This window comes from Aspergillus costaricaensis, assembly GCF_003184835.1.
Source record: "Aspergillus costaricaensis CBS 115574 unplaced genomic scaffold BO79scaffold_52, whole genome shotgun sequence".
Taxonomy (NCBI): domain Eukaryota; kingdom Fungi; phylum Ascomycota; class Eurotiomycetes; order Eurotiales; family Aspergillaceae; genus Aspergillus; species Aspergillus costaricensis.
In genome coordinates this window covers 23338-47762 of record NW_020291852.1, presented here as the reverse complement: position 1 = coordinate 47762, position 24425 = coordinate 23338, and the positions used below count along the sequence as shown (strand labels likewise).

Below are 24425 nucleotides of genomic sequence, written 5' to 3'. Positions count from 1 at the left end.
TTTATTTTTATTTTTATTTTTATTTTTATTTTTATATTTATATTTACTATTAGTATTATATTTATTTTTATTCTTATTTTTATTGTTTTACTATTATCCTTGTCTACTAGTACTAGATATAATTTTAATTATTTTATTTTTATTTTAAATAGCCAGCTCTAGTTCTTGTAAATAGAATCTAGCTATATTTATTTTATTATTAAAATAATTTAATCTATTAGATTTTTTTAGAAAAAAATGTTTTTTTTTATATATTCTAGTAGAATTATTTTTTATAAATTTATTTATATTAATAGTTAGACAGGCATGGTGTATTTTAATTATAGATATTAAATAATAAAAAAAGTTTTTAATATTAAGCTTATTTTGAAATTTATTATAATTATATAAATTGTTAAAGATATGTAGAATAAAATAGTAATTTTATTTATTTAATAAAATAATATTAGATATATTTATAAAATATTATTTATTAGTACTTGTAAAATAAGTTAATATTATAAATTAAATTATAATATCTAATATTAATTAATATTATTTATAAAAGTTTTTTATTATTTTTTTTACTTATACTATAACTAATTTTTATCTAGACTAAAATAATTATTAATAAATAATATTTACTAGACTTAAAGAAAGATATTAAATATTTAATTAAATTTAAATTGGCTAGCTATGGCCTGGTAAACTAGAATAAAATTAATTAATTAATAAATTTTTTATATTTATTAAAAAGAAAAAATAAAAATTTAATTATTAAATTTTTTTAATGCCAGGTCCAAGAACTTGTTTTTTTATATTTTATAAAGATTATAGATACAGGCTATTATATTCTTATATATCTTATAAATAATAGAGAGACTGGGAAATATTTATTTAATTAATTATATTATTTTTTTATTATTTAAAATAGTAATAAACTGCTGCTGTATATAGAGAATTATTTTTTTAAATATTTTATTATTTAATTTAAAAACTCTGATTTAATTAAATAAATTAGTAGAAATAATTAGCTTTAACTAAATTAGTCTGTTTTCTTATAAATTATTATAATTAATAAGTAATTATTTTTATAAAAATTACTGGTATAATTAAAAATTATTATTTTTATTAATTTAATTATTAGAATTGGACTTTTACTTACTGAAAAAATAAATAAATATTAAGATTTTCCAGGAACTTTATAATAATAATAATATAATAATAATATTTAATATTATTACAGCTATAATAATATATTTTAACTAGAATAGACTAGTTAAATTCTAGTTTTAAAAAAATAAAAAATCTAGTTTATTTATTTTTTTTTTATAATCTTGCGTAGAGAAGTCTGGTACTAAAAAAACTAGATTATATTATTTTTTATTTTAGCTGTTTTTAATACTTACTTAAAATATATTTTTAATTATAATATTTTTTTTTAAAAATTATTATTATTAATAATATATAAATATTTAATATTTAAAAAATATTATTTATTTTATTATATCTGATACTGGCAGCACTTCTTATATAGATTTTAATTAAAAAAAGAAGTAAGTCTGTTAAAAATAAAGCTGATATTAAATTAATATTAATTAATATATTCTAGAATAATATTTTTAAAATTTATTTTAAATAATATTTATTATTTTTATTTATTAAGTATCAGTAAGAATACGGGATAGATACTAGTATAATAATATTATAATATAAAAACTAACTACTAAGTATTTTTATATAATAAAAATAAGTAGAAGAAGATAAGAAAATATTTATAATTTAAATATTATTTTTTTATTATTAATAATATATTAATAAATAGATACTGTTGGAATGTCTAGTATATAAATATATTTATATATAAAATATATCTTTTATTATAAATATATATTTATGGTTTTTCTGTACTGTTTTATATATTTTCTTAATAAATCTTTATATTATTATTAATTTATTTTTTAATTAATTATATTATTTTTAATATCTGCCGGCCTCTTATATCTTTTAATTTATTTATTTTATAATTATTTATAAGTTATTTATAGAAGTTTTTTACAGTATAATTATAATTTTATTTTTTATAGAAAGGACGGCTGCTGTATTTCTAATAATTAAAATAAATATTATTATTATTATAAGAATAAGATAAGTATAATTATATAAAAAAAAGAATTTTTTATTAGATATAATATAATATAAAAATAAAGATAGCTGATATAATTTTTAAATTAAAATTATATTTTAAATCTTGGTTTAATTATAGTATTTCTAATTTTAATATCTATATTTTTAATCTGGGATATAAAAAGATTAATATTAATAACTTTTTTTTTTATATTTATTTTATTTTTAATAAATATAAATAGCTGTTCTCTGAGACTTTTAAAATTATTTATATTTATATTAATAAGTATACTAATTTATTAATTTTATTATATTTAATTTTTATTTATTAATATATTTATCTAGATACCTCGTGAAGATTATTAATAAGAAAAATTTTTATTTTTATATTTATGTATATTCTTTTTATATTATCTATATTAATAAGATATTATTTTATATTAATACTAATTATCTCTAGATCAGTATATATAATATTTTTAATAAATTTCAGAATATTATTATCTATGTAAATATTAGCTAGATTATTCTATTTATCTATATTTATAATATTAACTATATTACTATTATTAAGATTTTTTATTATTTTATATATAAGTTCTTCAATTACTAAAAGATTATTATTTTTAAGAACTAGAATTTTATTTTTATTTTATAAAAATTATATTTAGTTTTACTTAGAAAGTAAACTTAAATAAAATAATATTTATAGTATATATTCTATACTAGTATATTTTGATTAGAAATATATAATATAATATTAAAATAATTAATAATTTATAATTATTTTCATACTTATAGTATGTTTTATAAAAGTTTTTTATTAAATATTTTATATTATTATTAATAAAATTAAGATAATTAATAGTCAGGAATTATAAAGATTTTAGTTATTTTTTATAAAATTATATATAATTTCATATACTATCTGTTCTATTATTAATTTAATATTTATAATATTATTTTTCTAAAACTTTTTATTCTTATCTAGTATTACTAGTTCTTTATTTTATATAATTTATTTTTTAATTAAAATTTTTTTTTTTAAATTATTTAGCGCGGGGGCTAGTTTAATATATATTATTATAATAAAATTTAATAAGATTTTCTATATATTTTTTTTTATTAAATAAATATTAAAGATTTTAGGCACATAATACTTGTATATAAAAATTATATAAATTTAATTTATATATAGTATTTAATTTATAATCTAATTTTTTATAACTTTTAAGATAGCTAAAGAAAATAAATATAGATTATAATAAAGATTTTATAAATTTAAATTAATTAAATTTACTAAGTAGTTTATAATTAGTATTATATATTTATTAAAGTCTTTAATAAATAATTTAATAATAGTAAATCTTTTTTTAATTATTAATTTAATATAAATAACTGTATGATCTAAGCCAGTTTTAATAAATATAATAAAAATATATATTTTTTTTCTAGAAAAATAAATTTAAATAAAAGATTTTTTTTTTCTTGAGAAATACCTGATCATAAATAATTAATAATATAATATATATTTTAAAAGTATTCTATAGAAGTTATTCCAGGTTTTCTATATTAAATTATAATATATTATTATTATTATTACTAAGTAAGATGTTAGTAGAATAATACTTTTTTATTTATATATAAAAGTTTTTTATAAAATTCTTTTTTACTATAGTTTTTATTTTTAGATTTAGATATATATAAATTATTTACTTATATTATCTGATAATATTAAATAATTTTATAATAATAAAAATAAACAGGCTGTTTTTAATATTAATAAAATTTAATTATAATAAATTTAGAATTAGTTTATAAAGACGGCTCATGTATTAATAAATATAATTTAATTTTTTTTAATTAATAATAAAAATATTTCTGTAATTTATGATTTTATAAATCTAGTATATTATAAATTTTTCTAATTTAAAATTTAAATATAATATTTTCTTAAATATAGAAGAAATATCTGTCCTGATCTTATTATTTAATTTAATTAATAAAATAAAGTCTTATATATACTAGATTATAAGATATTAAAATAATTTTTTTAATTAATATAAAATAGTATTAGTATCTTATACTTTTTTATTAAAGATATATTTTATTATGAATTTCTAGTTATAAAATAATTAATTATTCTGTATTTCTGAAATAATATTTATAATTTATTATATATAACTACTAGTAAATATTGTTTTTATATTAAAATTTAAAAATAAAAGAAGTCTTATATATTCTAGAAAATTATATATATTATTATAAAAAAGTATAATTATTAACAGGACACAGAATCTGGTATATAATTAAATATAAATAAATAAAATATCTGATTTTTTATTATATAATAAATAAATTTTATTAAATATAATAATTTTAAAGTACCTCTTCAGATTGCCTGGGAAATCTGTAAGTATATAAAAATTAATTAAATTATATAATTTTTTTTTATTAATATACTAAGTTTTTATTATTTAGAGGCTGTGGTAGGTTTTTTATATTTAATAAAAAATTATTATAATAATATATATATTTATCAGCTTGTTTTTAAAGATTTTATATTTATTTATTAACTTATTTTTAATATAGTTTCTGGTCTGGTAATATATATTATTATAATAAAATAATATCTAAAATTTCTTAATTATTAATATAATTTTATTTATCTATTGCTTGATAAGATAAGATAAAATAATAATAATTATAAAATAATTTTTTAAAAAATCTAACCTGTCTTTCTCAGCTGTAATAAATTTATATTTAAATTTATTTAATTATTATATTATATTAGCTGTAAAAATCTTTTATATATTTCTAAAAAAATATTTATATATAAAAAAAATATAATAATTTTTTAGATCTTTCTAATACTGATAATATTTGTAATGATTACTTTATATAATAAATTAAATTATATAATTTTAATAATATAATTAATATATATAGATTACTAGAATTTCAGTTCCTGATTATATAATATCTTTTTTATATAAAAATTTACTAGATTTTTAATATATAGATTTCTGCAGGTTTTTTTATAGTTATTAAATTAATATTTTTAAATGTTTAACTATTTTTTATATATTAAGATTTTCTTATAATTTTTTAATATTAATTATATAAGTAAATTATTTAAATTTATATTATTATTAAAAGATTATTACAGATTCTCTGCAGCTTGGTATATATTTAATTTAAATATATAATTATTAAATATTTTTAAAATATTTATTTTTTTTTTTATATATTTAAGTTTTCTTGGTATAATCTTATTATTTTTATTAATTTTAATATTTTCAATAATTTCAGTACTGTTACTATTTTTAATATTTTTAATAATTATAATTATTTTCTCTGCTTAAGCTATGGTTTGAGATTTTAATAATTATAAAATAATTTTTATATAAATATAGATTTAAAATAGATTTTTAAAATTAAATATCTTTAACTAATATTTAAAAATTAGTTTTTATTAATTATTTAATAGCTTATACTTCTAGATTAAGATTTATAATTACTATACTTTTAATAGATCTGGAGATTTATTATTAATAATAAATAATAATAATAAAAATTTTTTATTTAATACTGGTTTTAAAATTTTTTTTATATCTGACTTATTTTTAGCTATAAAATTAATTTTTATTTTAATTATTTACTATACTTTAGTTTTATATATTTTAATAAATTATAATTTTATTATTTTAATTATTAGAATTAACTGTAAAAGTTTTTTATAAAATATTTTTAAATTTTTATCTAATAGAATTATCCTAAAAATAATTTTATTATTACTTAACTTATTAATCTGTGATGAGCTATATATTTATATTAAAATATTTTTTAAAATTTATATTATTATATTTATAGTATTTTTAGAAAAGTTTTTTTAATAAAATACTTTTTTTAGTCTTTGCGTGTTTTCTGATCTTATATTATATAAAAAATAAATAAAATATTTATTAAGATTTTATTCTGTTTTATTAATATATTAATAGTTATATTTAATAATATTTTATATTTTTTTTTAATTATAAGTTTTTAGATCTGGATAAGTCTAGTTTTCTATTTTTAATTATTAATTAAATTTTTTATTATATAATCTTAAAATTTAAATTAATAAAATTTAATTAAATTAAATAATAACCAGTCTCTCTAGTTATTTTTAAAATTAAGTTTTAATAATTTTTATAATTTTTTTTTATTTTTCTTAGTTAATTTCTGTATTATAATTATTTTTATTATAATTATTTCTACTATATTATTATTTATTAAGAAGAATTTTATATTATTTTTATTATTTATTTTTTTTATATTAGTACTGTTTTCTTATATTATCTATAAAAGTTTTTTAGTTTATTTCTAGTTTAATTTATTACTGCTTTAACTATTTTATTTTAATATAAGAAAAGAAAGATAGAAATAAAAAAAATAAAAAAAAAATAAAATAAATAAGAGAAAGAAGAAGAGAAAAAATAAAAAAATAATATAAAAAAAAAATAAAAAAATAAAAAAAGAAAAAGATATAATATATATAAGAAAAGAATAAAATAATAATAAATTAATAATAAAATAACAGTGAATAACCTGTAGAAAATTTAGTTAATATAAAAAAATAATAATAATATAATTCTTTATAAATAGATTAGAGATAGAAAAGTAATAGGCTTTTAATAGTAATAAATAATTTTAAAATAAATTTTAAATAGTTAATCTCTTGTTGTTTTCTTGAATATAGTTTTAAAGTAATATATAAATACTAGTATAATTATTATGTACAGTATAATAGAATATTTATAATTTATCTTAGTCAGTAATCATTGGGAACTGTTATATAACTGGCCACAACTCCCGGTAACTTCCACCAGCGGCCTACTATGTATCCTTTAGCCTTTTGCGAACCGAGTTCCGTGGAGCCGGATGATGTACTTCCTGTGATATATCACAGTGATAACATCCCCGGCCAGAACTGCGATTTGCAACAAAACAACTCCCAAAAGTGGTATTATAAAAGCAACCAACAGCCGTCTGAGGCTTGGATCTTCTATCAAGGGGGTAACAGATTCGATAATAAACCAGGTATGCCAGCGTCATTTGTCTCACATGATTCAATAGCTGTGGCTAATATAGTAATGGTTTTCGACAAAGGTGTCCCACATGCCTCGTTCCGCTTAGATGGAAGTGGTGCTCCACGACAGAGTATTGAATTCAAAGCCATGGTCTTTTTTTGAAAATTTCGATGCTTTTTTTTGGGCGACTATTAAGGTGATGGGAATTTGGCACTTTGGAGGAGTTTGATTTTGAATATTATGCTTCTTATTTCTAGATGGTGCAACTGAAAAGAATGAGTTATATTGATGAACCGAACGAACGACTTATTTATGAGGGATTGCGGGAAGGGGCAATCCTTGGTCCAGGTAGCTAGAGAAAACCGGACCACGACTGATCTCAATGACCATTTCGCTGGTAGTCAACAGTCGTAGCACTGGAAAATATCCCCAAGAAAGAGGTCAAAGAAAGGCACCAAAGAATCGGTTCTAATCTGGTCGCTAGCAAGGCTGTTTTCGGCTTCGTTTGGAGCGACCGCTGTAATATTCCGATCATCCTCATAACCCTCACTTATCTTCGTACGGGACTTTTGCTCATAGTAGCGTCGCTCTTCCTCTCTACTCATTGGCTCGGCCTTTAGATCGTAAAACCAATCGTCATCGGGTATAATTCCCTCATATTCCAGTGGCATAATCCTTGAGTTTCTGTCATATGGCAAGTCTTTTTGCTCCCAGAATACCCGTTCCTGGCGCCGCAGCTCTTCAGCTTCAGACTCGCTCAGTTCCAGTCGTGTAGCAAGCGGTGGCCGATAAGATGGATCTGTAGCGTAAGCCTGCCAGTCTGTAAGTCGGAAGTCTTGTTCCATTTGCCAGACAAGACGGGGCAATAAATGCTTGCGATTGATGTTGATCTCATCATCCAACTGGGCCCGGCGCTGACGTCGCATTCTGTCAGCTTTGGTCTCGCTTGGACAAAGCTGGGTATTCGGCTCATTTCCTGATGGCTGAGGCATCTGGTCGTAGGGCTTGGTTTCTTCCTTTGCTGGGGTTGTCGATTCGTCCGCCGCTTCATTTTTACTTGTCTGCTCTGCTTTCAGATCGGCCAACCATTCCTCGTCTGGTATCCCGCAAAAATCTTCACATTTCATGTTCTCCTCATATGACCTACACCACTCTCGTTCCTGGCGCTGTAGCTCTTCAGCTTCGGCTTCGCTCAATTCCAGTTCTGTGCCTACTGGTGGCTGATAAGATGGATCTGTAGCGCAAGCCTGCCAGTCTGTACGTTGGAAGTCTTGCTCCATTTGCCAGATATGGCGCGGCATTAGATCCTTGCGATCCCGTTTGATATAATCGTCCAACTCGGCCCGTCGCTCGCGCCGCAGTCTGTCGGCTTTGGTTTCGCTTGGGTCTGGTTCGGGGGAGTTCGACTCGTCTTCCGATGACTGGGACAGCTCGTCGTCGGCGGGCTTGGTTTCGTTCTTTGCTGGGGTTGTCGATTCATCCGCTTCTCCATCTGCTCGTTTGTCCGTCTTCTTGTCATCGTTGGGGCTTGGAGACGGGTCGTTGTTGAGCCCAGTTGCCTCCTTTGCTTGGATTCTCGGTTCATCCGCTTCTTCGTTCGTCTTGTTGTCGTCGTGGGGGCTCGAAGACGAGTCGGTGGGAGGACCGTCGAGAGGAGGAGAGGAATCTGGCTGATGAGGTTGTTTCTCAGCTTCAGTGGGATCGTTTGCGGTAGTGTGCAAATTGTCCTTCATTAGCTGGCATAGCTTCTCCTCAACTTCCCTTGGGTCATTGGTCGATGACTGATGCTGATGCTCATCGTTCATGATGGAAGCCATTGCTGTAAGCAGGGGCCTGGATGGCAGTGCGTTGTAGTTGCTGGAAGGGAGGAGAAGGTTGTTTTTGGTGAGAGGCAGATCTGTGAATGATCTTTTGCAGGGGGCTGAGGAACCGAAAGTAGAACCAGGTGGCTATGAGAAACCGGTTGATTCTGCATCTATCTCCAACTCATTGTCTGGATAATGAGGGGATATTTATATCTGATGAATAGCTTCATCTGCCCTTGATCAAGGGGACTGTACCCGACCGCGTGAAGGCATCTTCCTTGTTGTCGGCCATATGGACGATATCTCAAGCAAATTGTATCGAGGAATAGCAGAGATCATCTCTTCAAGAGTGTTACGATGGGGGGATACCAAGATAGAAGTCGTGATGGCCGTCAGAATGACGGTATTGGTGTGGGTTGACCAGGGAAGAGCCCTCCAAAATGCCTCGGTCGGGATTGGAACAACAACAGCAGCAGCAGCAGCAGCAGTGGCATAGGCACTGGCAGCAAAGTAATAAGAATACGGTATGTACAGCAGCGTTGCACCTGGACCAAACGGGAATAACAACTCGGTCTAGATCCAAATATTATACTACTCCCAGTCTCAGGTGAAGAGCGGTATACTCCGTGCGACTGTAATTGTTTGCTCCCAACAAGTCTTGTTTGGAACGGAGCTCCAAGCAATTGCAGAGTTACTTAGACTCATGCGCTCTATCTACCTCAGAGATGCAACTTTACGGTGACTTCCATGACACTGTCACTGCAAGGATTCTTCCTTCATTCTATGATTACAGGGAGATAACTATGGGTGCTCTAGACTGTCTGACCCTAGGTCATCTTCATCAAAGACTTCTCTTGACGGATACCTTCTACACAAAAGCCATTGAATGACTCATACCATATTACATCTTGTTAACTATGTTGTACCTGGAACAAACAAAGCGCAGGGCATGATCATCATGTGATTATCAGACTGGTCTTGCGAGAGATTTGGTATCCTTCATGTTTATTTGGCCCTTTACTAGTGCCTACAAGCAGCAATTCACGTTTGGCATGGCTTCCAATCGTCGCAGTTACAATCAATCATCTATTGCTGCTCGCCTCCTGATACTATCTCTGGTCGATTCGCTTCTTCCTTCGACGCCTCGCGCTTTATTTGCCAGGCTCCTTTTCGGTTTCCCTCTTATCCCCTGTTACTACAACATTCGAATGGAGTCTTCGGGTCTGAACAATGCTTACAGCGAAATGGGAGACATGTGACGCCCAAAGCCAATGTTATCTCTGTGGGCAGGCTTCAGGTAACATATCTTCGATGCGAAGTGCAGACGTCAAACGTTGATGATTTGGCAAGGAGATGGGTCCCAGAGCTCAGCGCCAAACCGGCCACTCCTACTCGTAACCTCCGTTGCTTTCAGTCACCACATTGACAAGACTGTGGGGAAATCGCTTGAATATACGAGTTTGGTACTTCGTTGATTACGATCAACGCTAATCCACACATCATAGAGCTGGAATCGCCAACAGAATAAAGCAACCGACACTTCCAATCTCGAGACCCTCCAAAAATATGAAGCACTTCGAATGCGGGCAGACTTCGACAGCACCGACAGCACAGTGAATAGCGACGGCTTCATTCTAGGACCCAAGAACCAGGCAGCGTCATAATCGGGAGCACGTCCACTCAAAGTTCCTGGTCTGGTCGCAAAGAAACAAGTGCGGAGACCTTTATGGAAGTATACCATCCTACACTTGGGTAGTTGGGAGCACTGGTGAATACATTCCGCAATATTGAGGTAGGGGGAATCCCTGCCAAGGTCATTGTTCGCACCGGTTCCATAACGGGTATCTATGCAGGGTTAGTGGAGATCAAGAAAGGCATCGAAGCTGCTTAACAAGTGCAGACAGGAGGGGATATTCATACATCTGTCAGTGTGCAGCTCCCATCTTCTGCTCTCATAGCTAAAGACGTTTTCATCATTTCGAGGACCTGATGGAGGTGGATGTTTGTCAGCATACCAAGGTAGCTTCGTGTCTTCAAACATTTCATATGAGGGCGAACACTCACAAACAGCATCATTTGGTCCAGTTCCTGAACCGCCGTCGTTACCAGCATTTTCACCTCCCTCTTCCCCTCCTCCGTTATCGCCTCCATCTCCTTCCTCGCCACCACTAGAGGCCTGGCAAGCTTCCAAGTCCTTTTTCAACTGCTCCATCTCCCTCTGTAAACCACTGACCTTATCCTCCAACTCCCCCACCAACTCAAGCTCCTCCTTACAATCAACCGGGTCCAAAGGCGAAACCTTCCGATACGACATCCACAACACACGATCCATATCTTCAAGAACCGGCTCAGTGGCACCCGAATACAAGAAACACGGAGCCCTGCGGTTCGCCGGTTGCGCACTGTATAGACTTCCTTTGCAGGTAGAGTTGGCTACACAGGCGCGACTGCAGGCTTCAGGATCCATCGCTGCAGGGTAGCTCTCCAGAAGATCCCAGTCCTCGGGGGCCTTTCCACAGTGGTATGTGACAAATAGTCTCTTCTCCAGTTGGACCTCCTGTCCATTTTTGGAGGGACAGAATCTGTCGGGATGTTCTCGGACAGTTTGGGCTGAGATTAGACTGGCGAGGAGGGCGAGGAGGTATGTGGTGATGATAGAGGTCTTTGGAGACATTGTGGGGGCAATCCTGCACTGACTGTGAATTAAAGGAGGGTGAAAAGGAACCAAGCAAAGTTTCAGTCAATCATTACTTCAAAATATGGGCTTTGCTCCGTGTCTGAGAATTGGGTGCTCTAGTCGTTTACTATATACTACATGAGTGATTTGTATGGCCCATCATAACGATGAAAAGGATGGTCCGCGCCATGGTCATGTCCCTACTGCTGATAGTCTGACAAGCAATCAATTAGCTTCTAGGGTCCCAGCCACAGCCAGCACAATTAAACCCCAGCTCATTGTGACAGACAGCCTCAAACGCAGTTTGTGGGATCTGAGTCTGAGTCCAGACTCTTTTTCCCGCTTTCATCGATCGAGGGAATGAACCCTATCTGGAATATTATCGGCGAGTGTAGTATCATCAAGGTGTTACTGAAAAACCCCCATCCCCTTTTAGTTCAAGGGAATCACATCGTCTGTGTACTTGTAGATTCCAGTGTTGACTAGGTCGTATAGTCTATCATAGGGAAGTATTAGAGAAGATGCGAGCTGATTAATTACTCTATTTCAATCAACCACATAGATGACAGATAATAAGGATACCATACACCAATGCAGTCCTCATAAGAAGTCATAATAAGACAAAGCAAACAAGTATAATACCCTATATCATTCAATCTGATTCATATCCCCTTTAAGAAACTATTACTGTAAATAGTACAGACACAATAGCCTCAATTGAAAAAAGTAGAGAAAAAGAAATAACAAAAAAAGGGGAATCCAATTATAGCTAGTACAACCGCACCTCCCCTCTGACCTCCTCCTAGCTACTATACTACTTCCTATACTAAATCTCTAGTAGTAGTACCTATAGTACCTTCGACTCAATCTACCGTTTACTATACTACTACTATTACTCCTACCACCACTGCCATCACCATCTATCACAGAGTACATGAAGTAGTAGTACTGCACATTCTGAAAGAAATGATGGTATGTAACTAGGAGCTCGTTAAGTTCACAGGTTTGATAAAAATACAAGTATATATAGAAAAAGGATATCAAACATTGCTGGTAGTAATAACTAGCAGGGTGCATATGTGTATGTGGAAAATGTACCCATGACGGTATTATATTGTGATAGTTCTTTCTTTCACGAGGCGTGCTTGATGATATGTAGTTAAGTATTGCAGTGCCTATGGTTGAAAGGAACTGCACGGGGGAGGGGAGAGAGAGAGAGAGAGAGAGTGGAATGTGACTTCAAAGTGATAGCTAGTAAATAATAGTAGACTTATTAGGTGTGTAGTGCGTATGTTAATCTACTATCTTATGCACTAGGATCTATTGTATCGTTGGTATGGAATCCATGTTGTCTTCTATTTGTTTCCTACCTTTACACATCTCTGTAAATAGAAGTATCCAATCTCAATTCATCGACCATCACCTAATCAATCATAACCCATGTACATATCAATACTTCTCAACATCGTTCCTACAGCCCAACCCAGTACCTCGTCCTCTCAACCCCAAACTCCCCCTTCAACTGTCCCTCCCCAGTTCCTGTGACTAACACCTCGTATGTTCCCTTCTCCGACGCCCATTTCTCGCGCTGTTCGTCCCACCAGCTCGTCGCCAATTTCTTCTCCACGACAATCTCCACCTGTTTCTCCTCTCCAGGCTGGAGGAACACCTTCGTGAACCCCTTCAGTTCGCGGACGGGCCGGTTCACCTCCGTCTTCGGGGGAAGAACCCACAGCTGGACAATTTCTGCACCGGCGACGCTGCCTGTGTTCTTTACTTTGACCGTGGCTGTGATGGGTTCGCTATCGGTGAGGGTGGTACCCTCCGGGGAAGTAGTGATCTTCAGATCACTACGGGAGAAAGTGGTGTAGGATAAGCCGTGGCCAAAGGGGAAGAGGGGTTTCACGTTCGTCTTTTCATAGTACCTGTATCCGACGTAGATGTCCTCACCATAGAGGACGCGGCCCCGTTCGGAGCGGAAGTTAAGATAACTAGGGTTGTCCTGTAAGCGGACGGGGAAAGTTACGGGGAGCTTGGCGGACGGGTTGACGTCTCCGAAGAGGACGTCCGCGATGCCGTTACCACATTCGTTTCCGCCGAACCAGGCGTGGACGAGGGCTTTGGCTTTGTGGACCCATGGCATGGTGACAGGGGTACCGGACTGGAGACACACGACTGTGTTGTCGGGCTTGGCATCGAGGACGCGAGAGATCAGTTCATCGGTTCCAGGAGGAAGGTCCATGTGTTCGCGGTCGTTGCCTTCGGTTTCCCATTCGCTAGTGAGACCGGCGAAGATGATGACTTGAGAGGCTTGGCTGGCTTGGGAGACGGCGTTTGAGATCAGTTCTTCTTGGCTGACCTGGCGGGCGGCGCCGAAGCGGAATCCGCCGGGTCCGAAGATGACAATGCCCCGGGTGTCGAGGTCGGAGGTGGGCGCGCTGCCGAATTCGAGGACTACTTTGTAGGTTTGGCCTGCGTTGAGGTGCTTAGAGCCGCGTTCTTCGACGGTGGCGTTGCCGAAGAAGGCGGTGCCTTGGCGTTGGTTCTTGGTGTTGTCGACGACGGTTTCGTTGTCGATTAGGAGACGGCCGGTGCCGACTACAGTGACGCCGAAGTCGTAGACGCCGGATTCGGTGGGGGTGAAGTAGCCTTCCATGTCGACGTAGAAAGTGAGGGAGTGGATCTTGGGGTTGACGTAGTCCATGAGGAAGCCGCTGGAGCGGAGGAGATGGAGTTCGTCGACGAGGGTACGGTTCTCGTGGGAAGGAGGCTCGTTGTAGACACGGAAGGTGAATCCTGGTTTACCGTCCTGGGTTTTAAGCAGGGGACCGAGGAGAGGAAGTTCTTTGTGGGAGTAGACGCCTTGCGAGAATTGAACTTCGGAGGTGGCTTTGGCGGCGACGCCATCAAAGGGCGAGACGGTGTAGTAGGGGTCTAGGGAAGCAGAGCCGCCGCCACAGTAGGCGGCGATTTGAGCATTGGGTCCGATGACAAGGACCGGCTTGTCTTTGCGGAGGGGAAGAATGTTATCTTCATTTTTCATAAGCACGACGGCTTCAGCAGCGGCGCGGCGGAGAAGCTCCCGGTCTTGGGGGCGGTTGAGGGCTTTTTCTGGGGCGTGCTCGGGGATGCCCAGAGGCTCGACCCAGTTGATGAGGTTAAGAATATTGCGGACACGGTCGTCCAGAACGAATTCTGGTACCTTGTTGGACGACACAGCATGCGCCAGGGCAGAGCCACGCCAGCGTGTCTTGCCGGGCATTTCGAGGTCCAGACCAGCAGCAATAGCATCGGAGGTGCTGTAGGTTCCGAACCTGGGGCACTGTTAATATCCATGCTGGGCAGCTATTTATATAGATATTTCTTACCAATCACTCATAACCAGACCATCCCAATTCCATTCCTTGCGGAGAATATCCGTAATAAGCTCCTTATTCTCACTGACATGCGTGCCATTGACCTTATTATAGGCAGTCATAACACACGCAGTAGGACATATCCTCATAGCCAACTGAAACGGCAACAGGTATATCTCGCGCAGGGCACGCATAGTGACGATACTGCTGACCGCCATACGCTCATGTTCCTGATCATTGCAGACAAAGTGCTTTAGCGTGGCAGCAACGCCCTTCTCCTGCAACCCCTTGCAGTAATTCCCAGCCAAAATTCCAGAAAGTACGCCATCCTCAGCGAAAGACTCGAAGCCTCGACCGCCGAGCGGAGAGCGCTGGATGTTGATGGTGGGACCGAGCACGATATGCGAGCCCTTAGCGATGGACTCGTCACCCATCAGCTGGCCCACCTCGTGCAGCAAATGGGCGTCCCAGGTTGCTCCGAGGGCGGTGGCACAGGGGAAACAGGCGGCTGGGATTCCGTTGAAGAAGCGGGTGCCTCGCACGCCATTGGGACCATCGGACATGCGCAGAGCGGGGATGTTCAGTCGGGAAACTGAGGCAGTGTGCCAGAAGTCCACGCCTGTTGTAATGATTAGTGATCTTTTCTGTTTTTAGTTCGGTTATAGGTCGTTACTTGCCAGCTGTGAGAGCTACCTTTTCGCCCAGCGTGAGCTCTTCAATGGTCTTTTCCACGTCCAGACGTGCCATGGTGACGGAGACGGGAGGGTGAATTTATTGTAATTCGAGAGTGAGATGGACTGGCATTCGAGTTAACTGCAGGTTGTGCAGCAGAGTTTAGTTTAAGAGGCGGAGAATCGTCGGTAATTGAACGGGAAGGGAGGGATTGAAGTATAAATTTATCACAGATCAGACTGACTCGAGTCGAGGACTACTACTGAAACAAGTGGTTGGAGCGGGGCAGACGGAGGAGTTCATATATCCGGAACTCAACGGTGCCTGGCACCCCGCCTGAATCATCCATGCATCCGATGGCTGCAGAGTGGGATGGAATGCATCATGGATCAACATCATGAATGGCGGATCGACGGGAGGAATGGCCGAAGGAGCAGCCACGAAATGCCCCGAAGATTACCCGCTTGGTTTGGTCGGAGTGTCGGCCCGCCTGCCCTGTCGCCAGTTGGCCTTTTGTCTTGCAGATGGACAAGGTATCCTGGCAGCCACCATCTCACTTGCAGATGCAAATGCAGGGTCTGAAAGTCAACCACGTCGGACATTGTCCTACCCAGAAAAGCAAATCATCCCACTTACACCCCTTGTCCCTCGACTACTCATGCAGCCAGACTACGGACCGGAACTTAACTCTCGTAACGTGCAGCCAGCTGACTGCGAGTAGGTAGTAGCTGCTATGCGTCCGGGTATCCAATCAAGAACACAAATGGGGAATGGAGGAAAAATTGTATGATACAGGCCATGCGTGCACATAGATCAGAAAGTCCCAGGTAAACAGGCGGAACGCAAAACACCGTCCAACAATGCTAGTAATAGAGTCATGTAATAGGTCAAAAGGAAATGGTAGATTCAATGAGAGACAAAAAAAGAGCAACATGCAATCACGCATCATTCCGCCGGTATCAAACCCCTTGTATCTTCCGTCATCCTTCATGCGCCACGTCGGGGCCGTTTGGATTCATTTCCCATCCGCATTCCTCCACGCCCACCACCATCGCCATGTCCTCCTTCATCCCCAGGTCGATTACGCTTGCGGTGAGGCCCACTAGGCGCCCCCTCGCGATGGTAGTCCCGTTCACGCGGACGATCCCGGTTACGGTCACGATCACGATCCCGCAGCTCACGCCCACCTCCCCATCGTCGGTCATCCTCAGCACCAGCAAGCGGGGGCGGCGGAGGTGGTGGGGGACCCTGTCCGCCAAGAGAAGACGGAGGTCGAAGACGGCCTTCATGCTCCTGATTACTTGGGGCAATGTCCGAGCCCTCCTCCCGGTCACGCCGCCGCCGGTTGTCTTCACGTGCGCCAGGCCCACGTCGAGATGCCTCGCGAGACTCATACCGTTCTTCCCGAGGCCCTCCCGGTGCACCACCCGCGTCGCTTCGGCGACTCCGTTCACGCTCGTAATCCCGGTTTCGGTCTCGGTGCTCTTCCCGTCGACTGCTACTGCGTGATCCCTCCTCTTCGCCGCCACGCCGTTCCCGATCGCGGTCCCGTTCCCGTTCACGATCATGTGGGTGTGTGCCCGAAGAGAACCGTTGGCTTCGTCGGCTCTCCGCGCTGGACTCCTCCGCAGGCTCTCCTCGACTGCCTCCTGGTCGGCTGCGTGAAGGGCCATCCTCTTCACCGTAGGGAGCGCCAGAAGACCGACCCGCCAGAAGATCGGGGCGACCTTGAGATGCTGAGCCGCCGCGGCCACCATCCTCCTGCGCACCGGGAGTTGGAGGCCGGGCCGCTTGCGGTGATGGTGCGTTCATGGCACCAGACTGTCGGTTGGCACCCCGTCCTCGAATCGTCGGACCAGGGCCACGGTCTGGCGCCCCACCGGATTGCTGGAGCATATTGTTGATGCCAGCAAATCGCTTGTCTCCCCGGCCACGTTCACCACCAAACCCGGGACCTGAAGGCGGGCCACGTGGCATGGCTGCGGGTCCAGAGGGTGGTCCTAGTCCACTGCGTGGACCAGACGGGGGAACAATCGATGCAGGAGATGACGCATGATGCGAGCGTTGACCGCCCCCGTATGAGTTATCTTGGGGCTGCTGCTGCAAGACCTTCAACCTATCAGGGTGGATTCCGCTAGTGTCGAGTTTCTCGGGGCCTGGTGATGGGGGCCCTGTTGTGGTAGACTGATCTGGTGCGTTTCGTAAGCCTTGCCGGCCCGGGCCAGTAGGAGGCTGGCGTTCAGTCGGAGCCATTGCACCGGACGCAGGTGGTCCTTGAGAATGCTGTAACCCGGCGGCATTGCGGCCACCACGTCCAGCATTGTTTCTTCCTCTCGGGCCTGACGGAACGTCCGTAGGCGGCTCTGGTTGACGCAGTCGGCCATGATTCATGTCAATGCCGGTCACTGTATCTCGACTGTCAGCGCCATCCATGGAAGGACGCCCATATCGCTCACTTCGTGGCCCTGTGGGCATATCCTCGTTTCGTGCATGAGACTGAGCAAAATTGGCAGCACGGCGATCATCGGCTGGGAACCGTTCCGGACGGCCCAATGGTTCCATTCTTGGAGGAGACAATGCTCGTGGTTGCAAATTTCGTCGGTCGTCTCTATCTTGTCGTCCACTTTCACCCCTCCGAAAACCTTCTGAGTGGTCGTCTATCATACCAGCGCGATCAGGGTGCGTGGGAGGAACAGATCGTACATTTGCTGGTCCCTCCCGAACATCTGGCCGTAGACGGCCGGGCCGATCCGGCCAGTCCGCATCACGCGGCGGACGTCCATCCCGGTGAGGAAAGCTCCGGAATGGTTCGTCCATAGGTTGCCTTGGGTACTCCCTGTCAATTCGGGGGTAGGGTCTCACATCACCCATGGCCGGATCGAATGGCCGAGGATAGTCATGGTCCCCACCAAAGCGACCACCACGTGGATAGTCTTGATGTCTGTCACGGCGGTCCTCTAAGAGATCAGGCCGAGGGGGTAACTTGTCTTCACGGGTGAATCGGTGTGGTCCCTGCGCTTGTGCTCGGGTGTTCTGCGCACTGGATGGTGCCCGTTCCGGTTCAGGGCGCTTCGGCACGTTTGCCGGTCTACCTGAGTCTGAGATTCTCGACGTAGCTTGCGACGCAGCGGGTGATGCTGGCGCCTGGGGCCGAGCAGGCAAGTCTGCCTCTGGATGAGCCCCGCGAGCTGAAGTCACATCCTTCTCGCTTGATGTTTGCTCGCGATTGGCGGACGCTTGTGTTTCGGCAATTTGAGCCGCAGGTGAATCACGTTGAGATGGCGTAGCCTTTGTGTCCGAAGGCTTTTGTGCTGTCCGATCAGCCAGCGGGACATCGGCCATCTTTGCATCCTCTATCTCTCCATCTTCAACCTCGGCCTTCGTGGCGCCCGAATCGGGTTTCGACTCTCCTTGCGACCTGTAGTTGCGTAAGATATCAGTATTTGGGATCAACACAGTGAAGTGATTTTTCTCCCCCTGAGGACTTACCCGTTGGTAGTTGTAGGCTTGAACTCGACAGCACTAGCATTCAAGGGGGTGGGTGTTGTAGACGATGGACGTGGTGTGGTTGGTTTCGTTGCTGCACCTGGTCTGCCAGGAACTGGCGGGCTTGCGCTCATGAACGCTTGAGGAAGCAACCATTTCTTCTCACGCCGGTTGAGATCGCCAATCAGAGAAGCAGCCGGAATCTTGACATCATCTCGTTCGTCGTTCTGACTCAAGCTGTTCATGCTGGTTAACATGTCCCGGCCTATCCAGTTCACGGCGGGGAAGTTCTGCACAACAGCCTTCAACACGCTGATCGCGTTACGAATGTGCATGTACTCGCCACCGTTCAAGCACGTCTTCAGAGCTGAGGAGAAGAGGCGGTGCCACTTGTACAAAAGCCGACGGAAATCTTCGTACTCCAGATAAATGGCTGGCTTCCCATCCGAGTCAACATTCTTGGCGAATCCAGGAAGGTCTTTCTTGGTGCCAAACGCTTCCTTCTCGTAGACAGCCTTGTCGGCATGCCAACGACCGAGGTCGCGTAAGACCTCGTTCAAGAAACGACCCAGGTTATCTGCCTCTCTTGATGTGCACTGGAATATCAGCGCGGTAAGTCTTTGCTCCCTAAACAGCTGATCCAGAAGTCCGACGGTTCGGAAGTTTGGAGTTCCAGTTGTATGCAAGAATTTGAGCATCTTGAAGCAGTAGAATGCATCAATGGGAGACAACAAGAGACGCGGTAGGAAGCACTGCTCAAGAAGGGCAACATTCAACGAATCATGCTTCCCACGCATACCCGCAAACCAGCGATCCTTCTCCTTCTGTAGTTTGGTCCTTGTTTGCCCGTAGGCTTTTAAGTGGGCCTTGTTCTCTTCCAGTATCCGATCTTGGAGTTGCGTGAGTTGCTTCTTCTCTCGCTCTTTTCTCTGCGTCCCTGCCATGCTGATATCGGACCGATCGTTGCTGATCGCCATGACCTTCCTCTTCTGCCGATCAATTTCATCTTCGTACGATTTCTGGGGTATATGCACGTCGTACAAAGACAGCTGCCAGAAAGTCACATAGAACTGTAAGCCGACAACGCCCCATGTCTCGGGACTCAACACAGCCTTGACTTGGTCCTGGAGATCTTGCAAGACGGGATTCAAAGCAGGCGCATCGGCAGCGACAGGCCCAGTAGATACTGTAGCAGCGTTATTGTCGGTGTTGTTCACGGTCTCGGCTTTATCGGCATCGACATCCATGGCATTCTCTGACGGCTGTTCGCCTTCAGTCACGGTCGCCTCCCCATCTTCCGTCGTTTCCATCTTATCAGTTTCGGGCTTGGGTGGAGATGTCTCTTCGCTCTCGCGACTGGACACCAGTCCGACCGGGGTCCTTGATGATTCTTCATCCTGCATCGTCTTTTCTACATCTGCAACCTTTTTCGCAATACTCGGGCGCCGAATCCAAAACGCTACTTCGGGCTGGATGCCGAAATCGCTGATGAGGGAAGCTAAGTCGGGAACGAACGAATCAAACTCCTCGACCGACAAGTTACTGCGAAGCAGGTCCAGGTACTGAACAAGGATACGGTGAATCTCATCGAAGATGTTTCCCAGGAGCTTGAGCTCTGAAGCGCCTTCTGTTTCTCTGAAGACGCAGATCAGTCGTTCTTGGGCAATGGCAATGAGCAATTGTCCAGCAAGTTTTGAAACAGTGAGAGATTTCATAAGCCGTCTCGAGGTAGTCTTTGACTCGTGTCGCTTATCCAACAACTGCAAGATTGTCTGTGATTGTAAAAGTTCGCCACCTGCCATGGCCTGGATTTGCGCATCGTTGAAATTGTTGTCTGTGATGATTCCCGCCATAGAACTAATCATCTGCTCGAGGATGATCAAATCTGTTGAATTGTTCTGGCGAAGCTGGTCCACAACGTACTGTAAGACCGGGGTTGGATCCATCACTGAATATCTCTTGAAAGTCCTTCCTGCAAATGTCGCCAAGGCGTTCAACCAACGACTAGTCAACAAGCCGCCTTCTTGAACGCGGCTTCGTCCTTTCTGGCCCAGCGAGCTGATCATGACCCACGTCAGGATATCGTACCCAAGATATGTGAAGTAGCGCGCACACTCCACAACGACTTCGATAAGATTCTCGTAAGACTCAATCTGATTGATGGCCACACTGATAACGATGCCCGGATTGGCGTAGGCAATCTTGGCCAACGCACGAGCCATAGGTCGAATATTCGTTTTGCTGAGCCTCTTAAGAACATCTTTCGTTTCCGCCTTCGCCTGATCAAATGCCGACTTGATGTCAGGAAGTCTGGACGTCTGGCCGGAGTTCCACTCGGCATACATGTTGTACCGTATCTCTCTAGGGAAGAAACTGATAAGGTCGAAGATCTCATTCACCACACCGGGATTCGCCTTCGTAAGACTGATCGACGGAACCAGGAGTCGTTTGCAAAGATCCTGCCAACGAGCTCTGTTCTCTGGCGAGTGATCTTTGCTCATGCTGTGCTTTCCGATCCTTGCAATTTTTGTTAGTAGGCTTGGATCTTGGCCGATTTTATGACCAGACAGATTAAGGAATGATGAACACAATGCGAAGACGTCGTCAACAGTCTGGCAAATGGGAACATTATCCGCCCAATCATCCCAATAGAACCTGTAGTCGGTTCCATCGTTCGTATCTTCTTTATCGAGCTGAGCCCACCGAAGAACTCGGCGTGGTGGCGCCTGCGTCAGCCGTATTTGTCCCTTTGGCACGCCAGACTGGTCATGATTGAGTATTTGCTTTTGGTCTTTGACCGCGTCCACCGAGGGCAATGGGCGTAATGAAGAATAGACCTTGCCAAGACAGTGGTGCAAGATGCGGTGAATGAATTCAGGGAGTTCGGGATAGACATCCATAAGCCAGGGGAATTTGCTGAGGATGAAAAGAGACTCGGGGAGAGCTCCAATGGCGAGTAGGCTCTTGAGAAGCATCACTTTCTGGTCAGAAGGTTCAGGAAGCTCGTCCTCCTCCGCCTTTACGCCTGTAGATTTGTCCGTTTCCTGATCTTTTCCTGGAGTCGCTGATCGCGTCTCAGACTCGCGAATGCGTGGAATGGGTAGGGTGTCGTCTGATAGAGCACCAGCCATCATCAAGGCATTGATGCCACCACCAGGCCGTGCTGCCCGTTCGCGATCAGCCTTCTCCTTCAGCTTCTCTTCTTTGAGCGTATCCATGGAGTCATCCGGCCTCCAGAGGTGCGGATACAGGTCACGTAGTGAAATGAAACCAACTTTGATCAATAGAGCCGCAAGGTAGATGAGGTTGTCCGGAAGAACATCGTGTTTGGCGCGAGCGCGGGAGGAATAGAAACGAAGCTTGAAACCAAGTAACTGTGCTGCTACTCGACTTCCCTTGGGAGGTAGTGTTCCGGTTTCCTCAATCCATTTCCGCATTTCCTTTTCCTCTTCCGAGAGACTGTTGCTTTCCGGGAGAATTCGCTGTAGCTCTTCTTTGGACACAGGCCGGCGACCGATTTCAAAGAAAGCACGGATCCCGATTTCTCTGACTCTATTCCAGAACTCGTGATCTCGTTGTTCGTTCGCTTTCATTGCTTCGAGACGTTCCTCGTCGGTAGTTACCCACCCAGAAGACCCAGGCAAAGCCCAGTTGGGTAGACCAGAATCACGGTTACCCGCATCGACTGTGCGGAAGGCATCCTCTTTCGGCCACCAGGAGCTAGCACGCAGGAGCTTCACGAAGAAGCGGTACTGCTTTACAAGAACAGCAGCAAAAACATCGAGAGTAACATCAAGGACACGGCCTACATCCATATCAAACGCGCCAATCATCGCCTTCACCTTCTCAAATGTATCCTCGACGACTTCGCTGGAGGGGGGCTCGTTGTTACTCGTTGTAAACAGCTCTGTAAGCAATTTTGAGTATCCTTCAGACTCTTCCCGCAGAAGGTTGTAGTTCGATTGCCGATAAAGGAGGTTCGTCTGCTTGCGAATACCCATGCGCGTGAACGTTTCTCGGACAAGTCCTAGGGATTGAAGGAGTTGAGTGTCGAGTTGGAGGCGCATGAGAGCGGGGTTGATCCTCGTAGAGAACACGAGCGGCCTCAGGGCACTATTAGAAGTGTCGGAATCGGTGAGGATAGATAAAGTGTCCAGGAATAAGGAGCGGGTGTCGAGGATGGCTTGTGTTTGTCCTTCATTCTGCATATCAACATCCTCAGCGGCAACATCTTCGCCAATGACATCCCTGACTGCAGCTCCAGCTTCCTCCGGTGGCAGACGACCGTGTAGGGCGGACCGAATGAGTTCCTGGTATATCGAAGCAAGTGCGGCGGCATCTTGTGCGTCTCTCACTTGGATACCCTTTTCCACAAGATCCTTCTTTCCAGTCGTCGCCCACTCGTCGATGGCGTTCTGTGTAACATATTCGTAGTCGTAGGGTGGCGGGGGCCCGGCAGGAGGCCGAGGAGCCGACGCCTGAGCTATCGGCGCAGGTGCTGGTGTGGGAGTAGGCGCGGGAGATGGATTGATGTGTGACGGTGGTTGTGACGAGGAAAGAGAAGGTGATGGAGGGGGCTTTTGGTGATCTGTTGTTGAAGGCACGCCGTTTGCCTGGTTTTGTTCTGAGACGTCTTTCGCGGGAGTTGTGCTGGGCGGGGACATGGCATTATCCCTCCGACCGGCAGGAGGGTTCTGACCATCGGTGCTGGGCCTTCGACCCATGCTATTCCTTCCAGCCCGACTGGGTTGCCTTCGTAATCGACCACGCGCGTCAGAGTAATCGCGAGATTGCGGACCGTAGTTATGTTGCGACATGTTGAGATTGCCCGGTCGATGGGGCGATGGCCGTTGACCGTCGTTCCCTGAATCGCCAGACCACGATCTATCACCTCTCTTTCTCTTTCCTCCGGCACCTGGAGCCATGACAGCCCGATTGGAGCTAAAGTGCGCGGATAGAAAACCGATGTGTTCCCGACAGGTCGCAATTCATGCGGCGAACCTAGATTTCCGAGGGTCAGCTTCCTTCACGTGGGACCACAGAGCCGCAATCGGTCGGACAAATCGATGGAACGCGGTTTAGGGGACTATTGGAAACAACCTGCTGTGGAAAACTCATACGGCGGAAGGAGGGAAAGGATGATGCCTGGGGAAGACACAAAGATCGCTGGTCAGATCAAAGAACGTAATGGCAGTGAATGCACGGGTAGCAGTAAAGGCGGCGGCGTCTACGGGCGGGTGTCGCGCCTCGA

At 40.5% G+C, this 24425-nt stretch overlaps 5 protein-coding genes across 5 annotated transcripts; 1 reads left to right on the top strand and 4 right to left on the bottom strand.

Moving 5' to 3' along the window:
- Positions 1 to 6986: 6986 nt before the first annotated feature.
- Positions 6987 to 7340, top strand: BO79DRAFT_222385 (uncharacterized protein; the record flags this gene model as incomplete). The annotated part of the gene is made up of 2 exons (XM_025683557.1): positions 6987 to 7188; positions 7240 to 7340. The coding sequence occupies 2 exons, from the start codon at positions 6987 to 6989 to the stop codon at positions 7338 to 7340; spliced, it is 303 nt and encodes a 100-aa protein (XP_025534441.1).
- A 217-nt stretch (positions 7341 to 7557) lies between these two features.
- BO79DRAFT_233127 (uncharacterized protein) lies at positions 7558 to 8995 on the bottom strand (the record flags this gene model as incomplete). The annotated part of the gene is made up of 2 exons (XM_025684270.1): positions 7558 to 7572; positions 7634 to 8995. The coding sequence occupies 2 exons, from the start codon at positions 8993 to 8995 to the stop codon at positions 7558 to 7560; spliced, it is 1377 nt and encodes a 458-aa protein (XP_025534440.1).
- Positions 8996 to 10622: 1627 nt separating this feature from the next.
- On the bottom strand, positions 10623 to 11297 carry BO79DRAFT_125756 (uncharacterized protein; the record flags this gene model as incomplete). The annotated part of the gene is made up of 3 exons (XM_025677959.1): positions 10623 to 10828; positions 11023 to 11159; positions 11188 to 11297. Coding segments are annotated over 3 exons (453 nt in total), but the record flags the coding sequence as incomplete, so codon positions are not given.
- A 1834-nt stretch (positions 11298 to 13131) lies between these two features.
- On the bottom strand, positions 13132 to 15763 carry BO79DRAFT_241033 (beta-glucosidase H; the record flags this gene model as incomplete). The annotated part of the gene is made up of 3 exons (XM_025685082.1): positions 13132 to 14974; positions 15029 to 15635; positions 15694 to 15763. 3 exons carry the CDS (start codon positions 15761 to 15763, stop codon positions 13132 to 13134), a joined length of 2520 nt encoding a protein of 839 aa, XP_025534438.1.
- Positions 15764 to 16542: 779 nt separating this feature from the next.
- Positions 16543 to 24355, bottom strand: BO79DRAFT_66637 (putative THO complex component (Rlr1)). Its single transcript, XM_025689573.1, has 4 exons — positions 24275 to 24355; positions 19178 to 24175; positions 18145 to 19106; positions 16543 to 18093 (listed from the first exon to the last, which is right to left on the bottom strand). The coding sequence occupies exons 2-4, from the start codon at positions 24097 to 24099 to the stop codon at positions 16676 to 16678; spliced, it is 7302 nt and encodes a 2433-aa protein (XP_025534437.1). The 5' UTR covers positions 24100 to 24175; positions 24275 to 24355; the 3' UTR covers positions 16543 to 16675.
- Positions 24356 to 24425: the final 70 nt, after the last annotated feature.

What these genes read in the sequence shown, in the direction of transcription:
- BO79DRAFT_66637 (XM_025689573.1), bottom strand. Translation starts at nt 24,099, where the DNA reads ATGGCTCCAGGTGCCGGAGGAAAGAGAAAGAGAGGTGATAGATCGTGG. An exon ending in AAGCCTACAACTACCAACGG is followed by an intron (nt 19,107 to 19,177) that starts GTAAGTCCTCAG and finishes ACGCAACTACAG; the next exon opens with GTCGCAAGGAGAGTCGAAAC. An exon ending in TATGCCCACAGGGCCACGAA is followed by an intron (nt 18,094 to 18,144) that starts GTGAGCGATATG and finishes GTCGAGATACAG; the next exon opens with TGACCGGCATTGACATGAAT.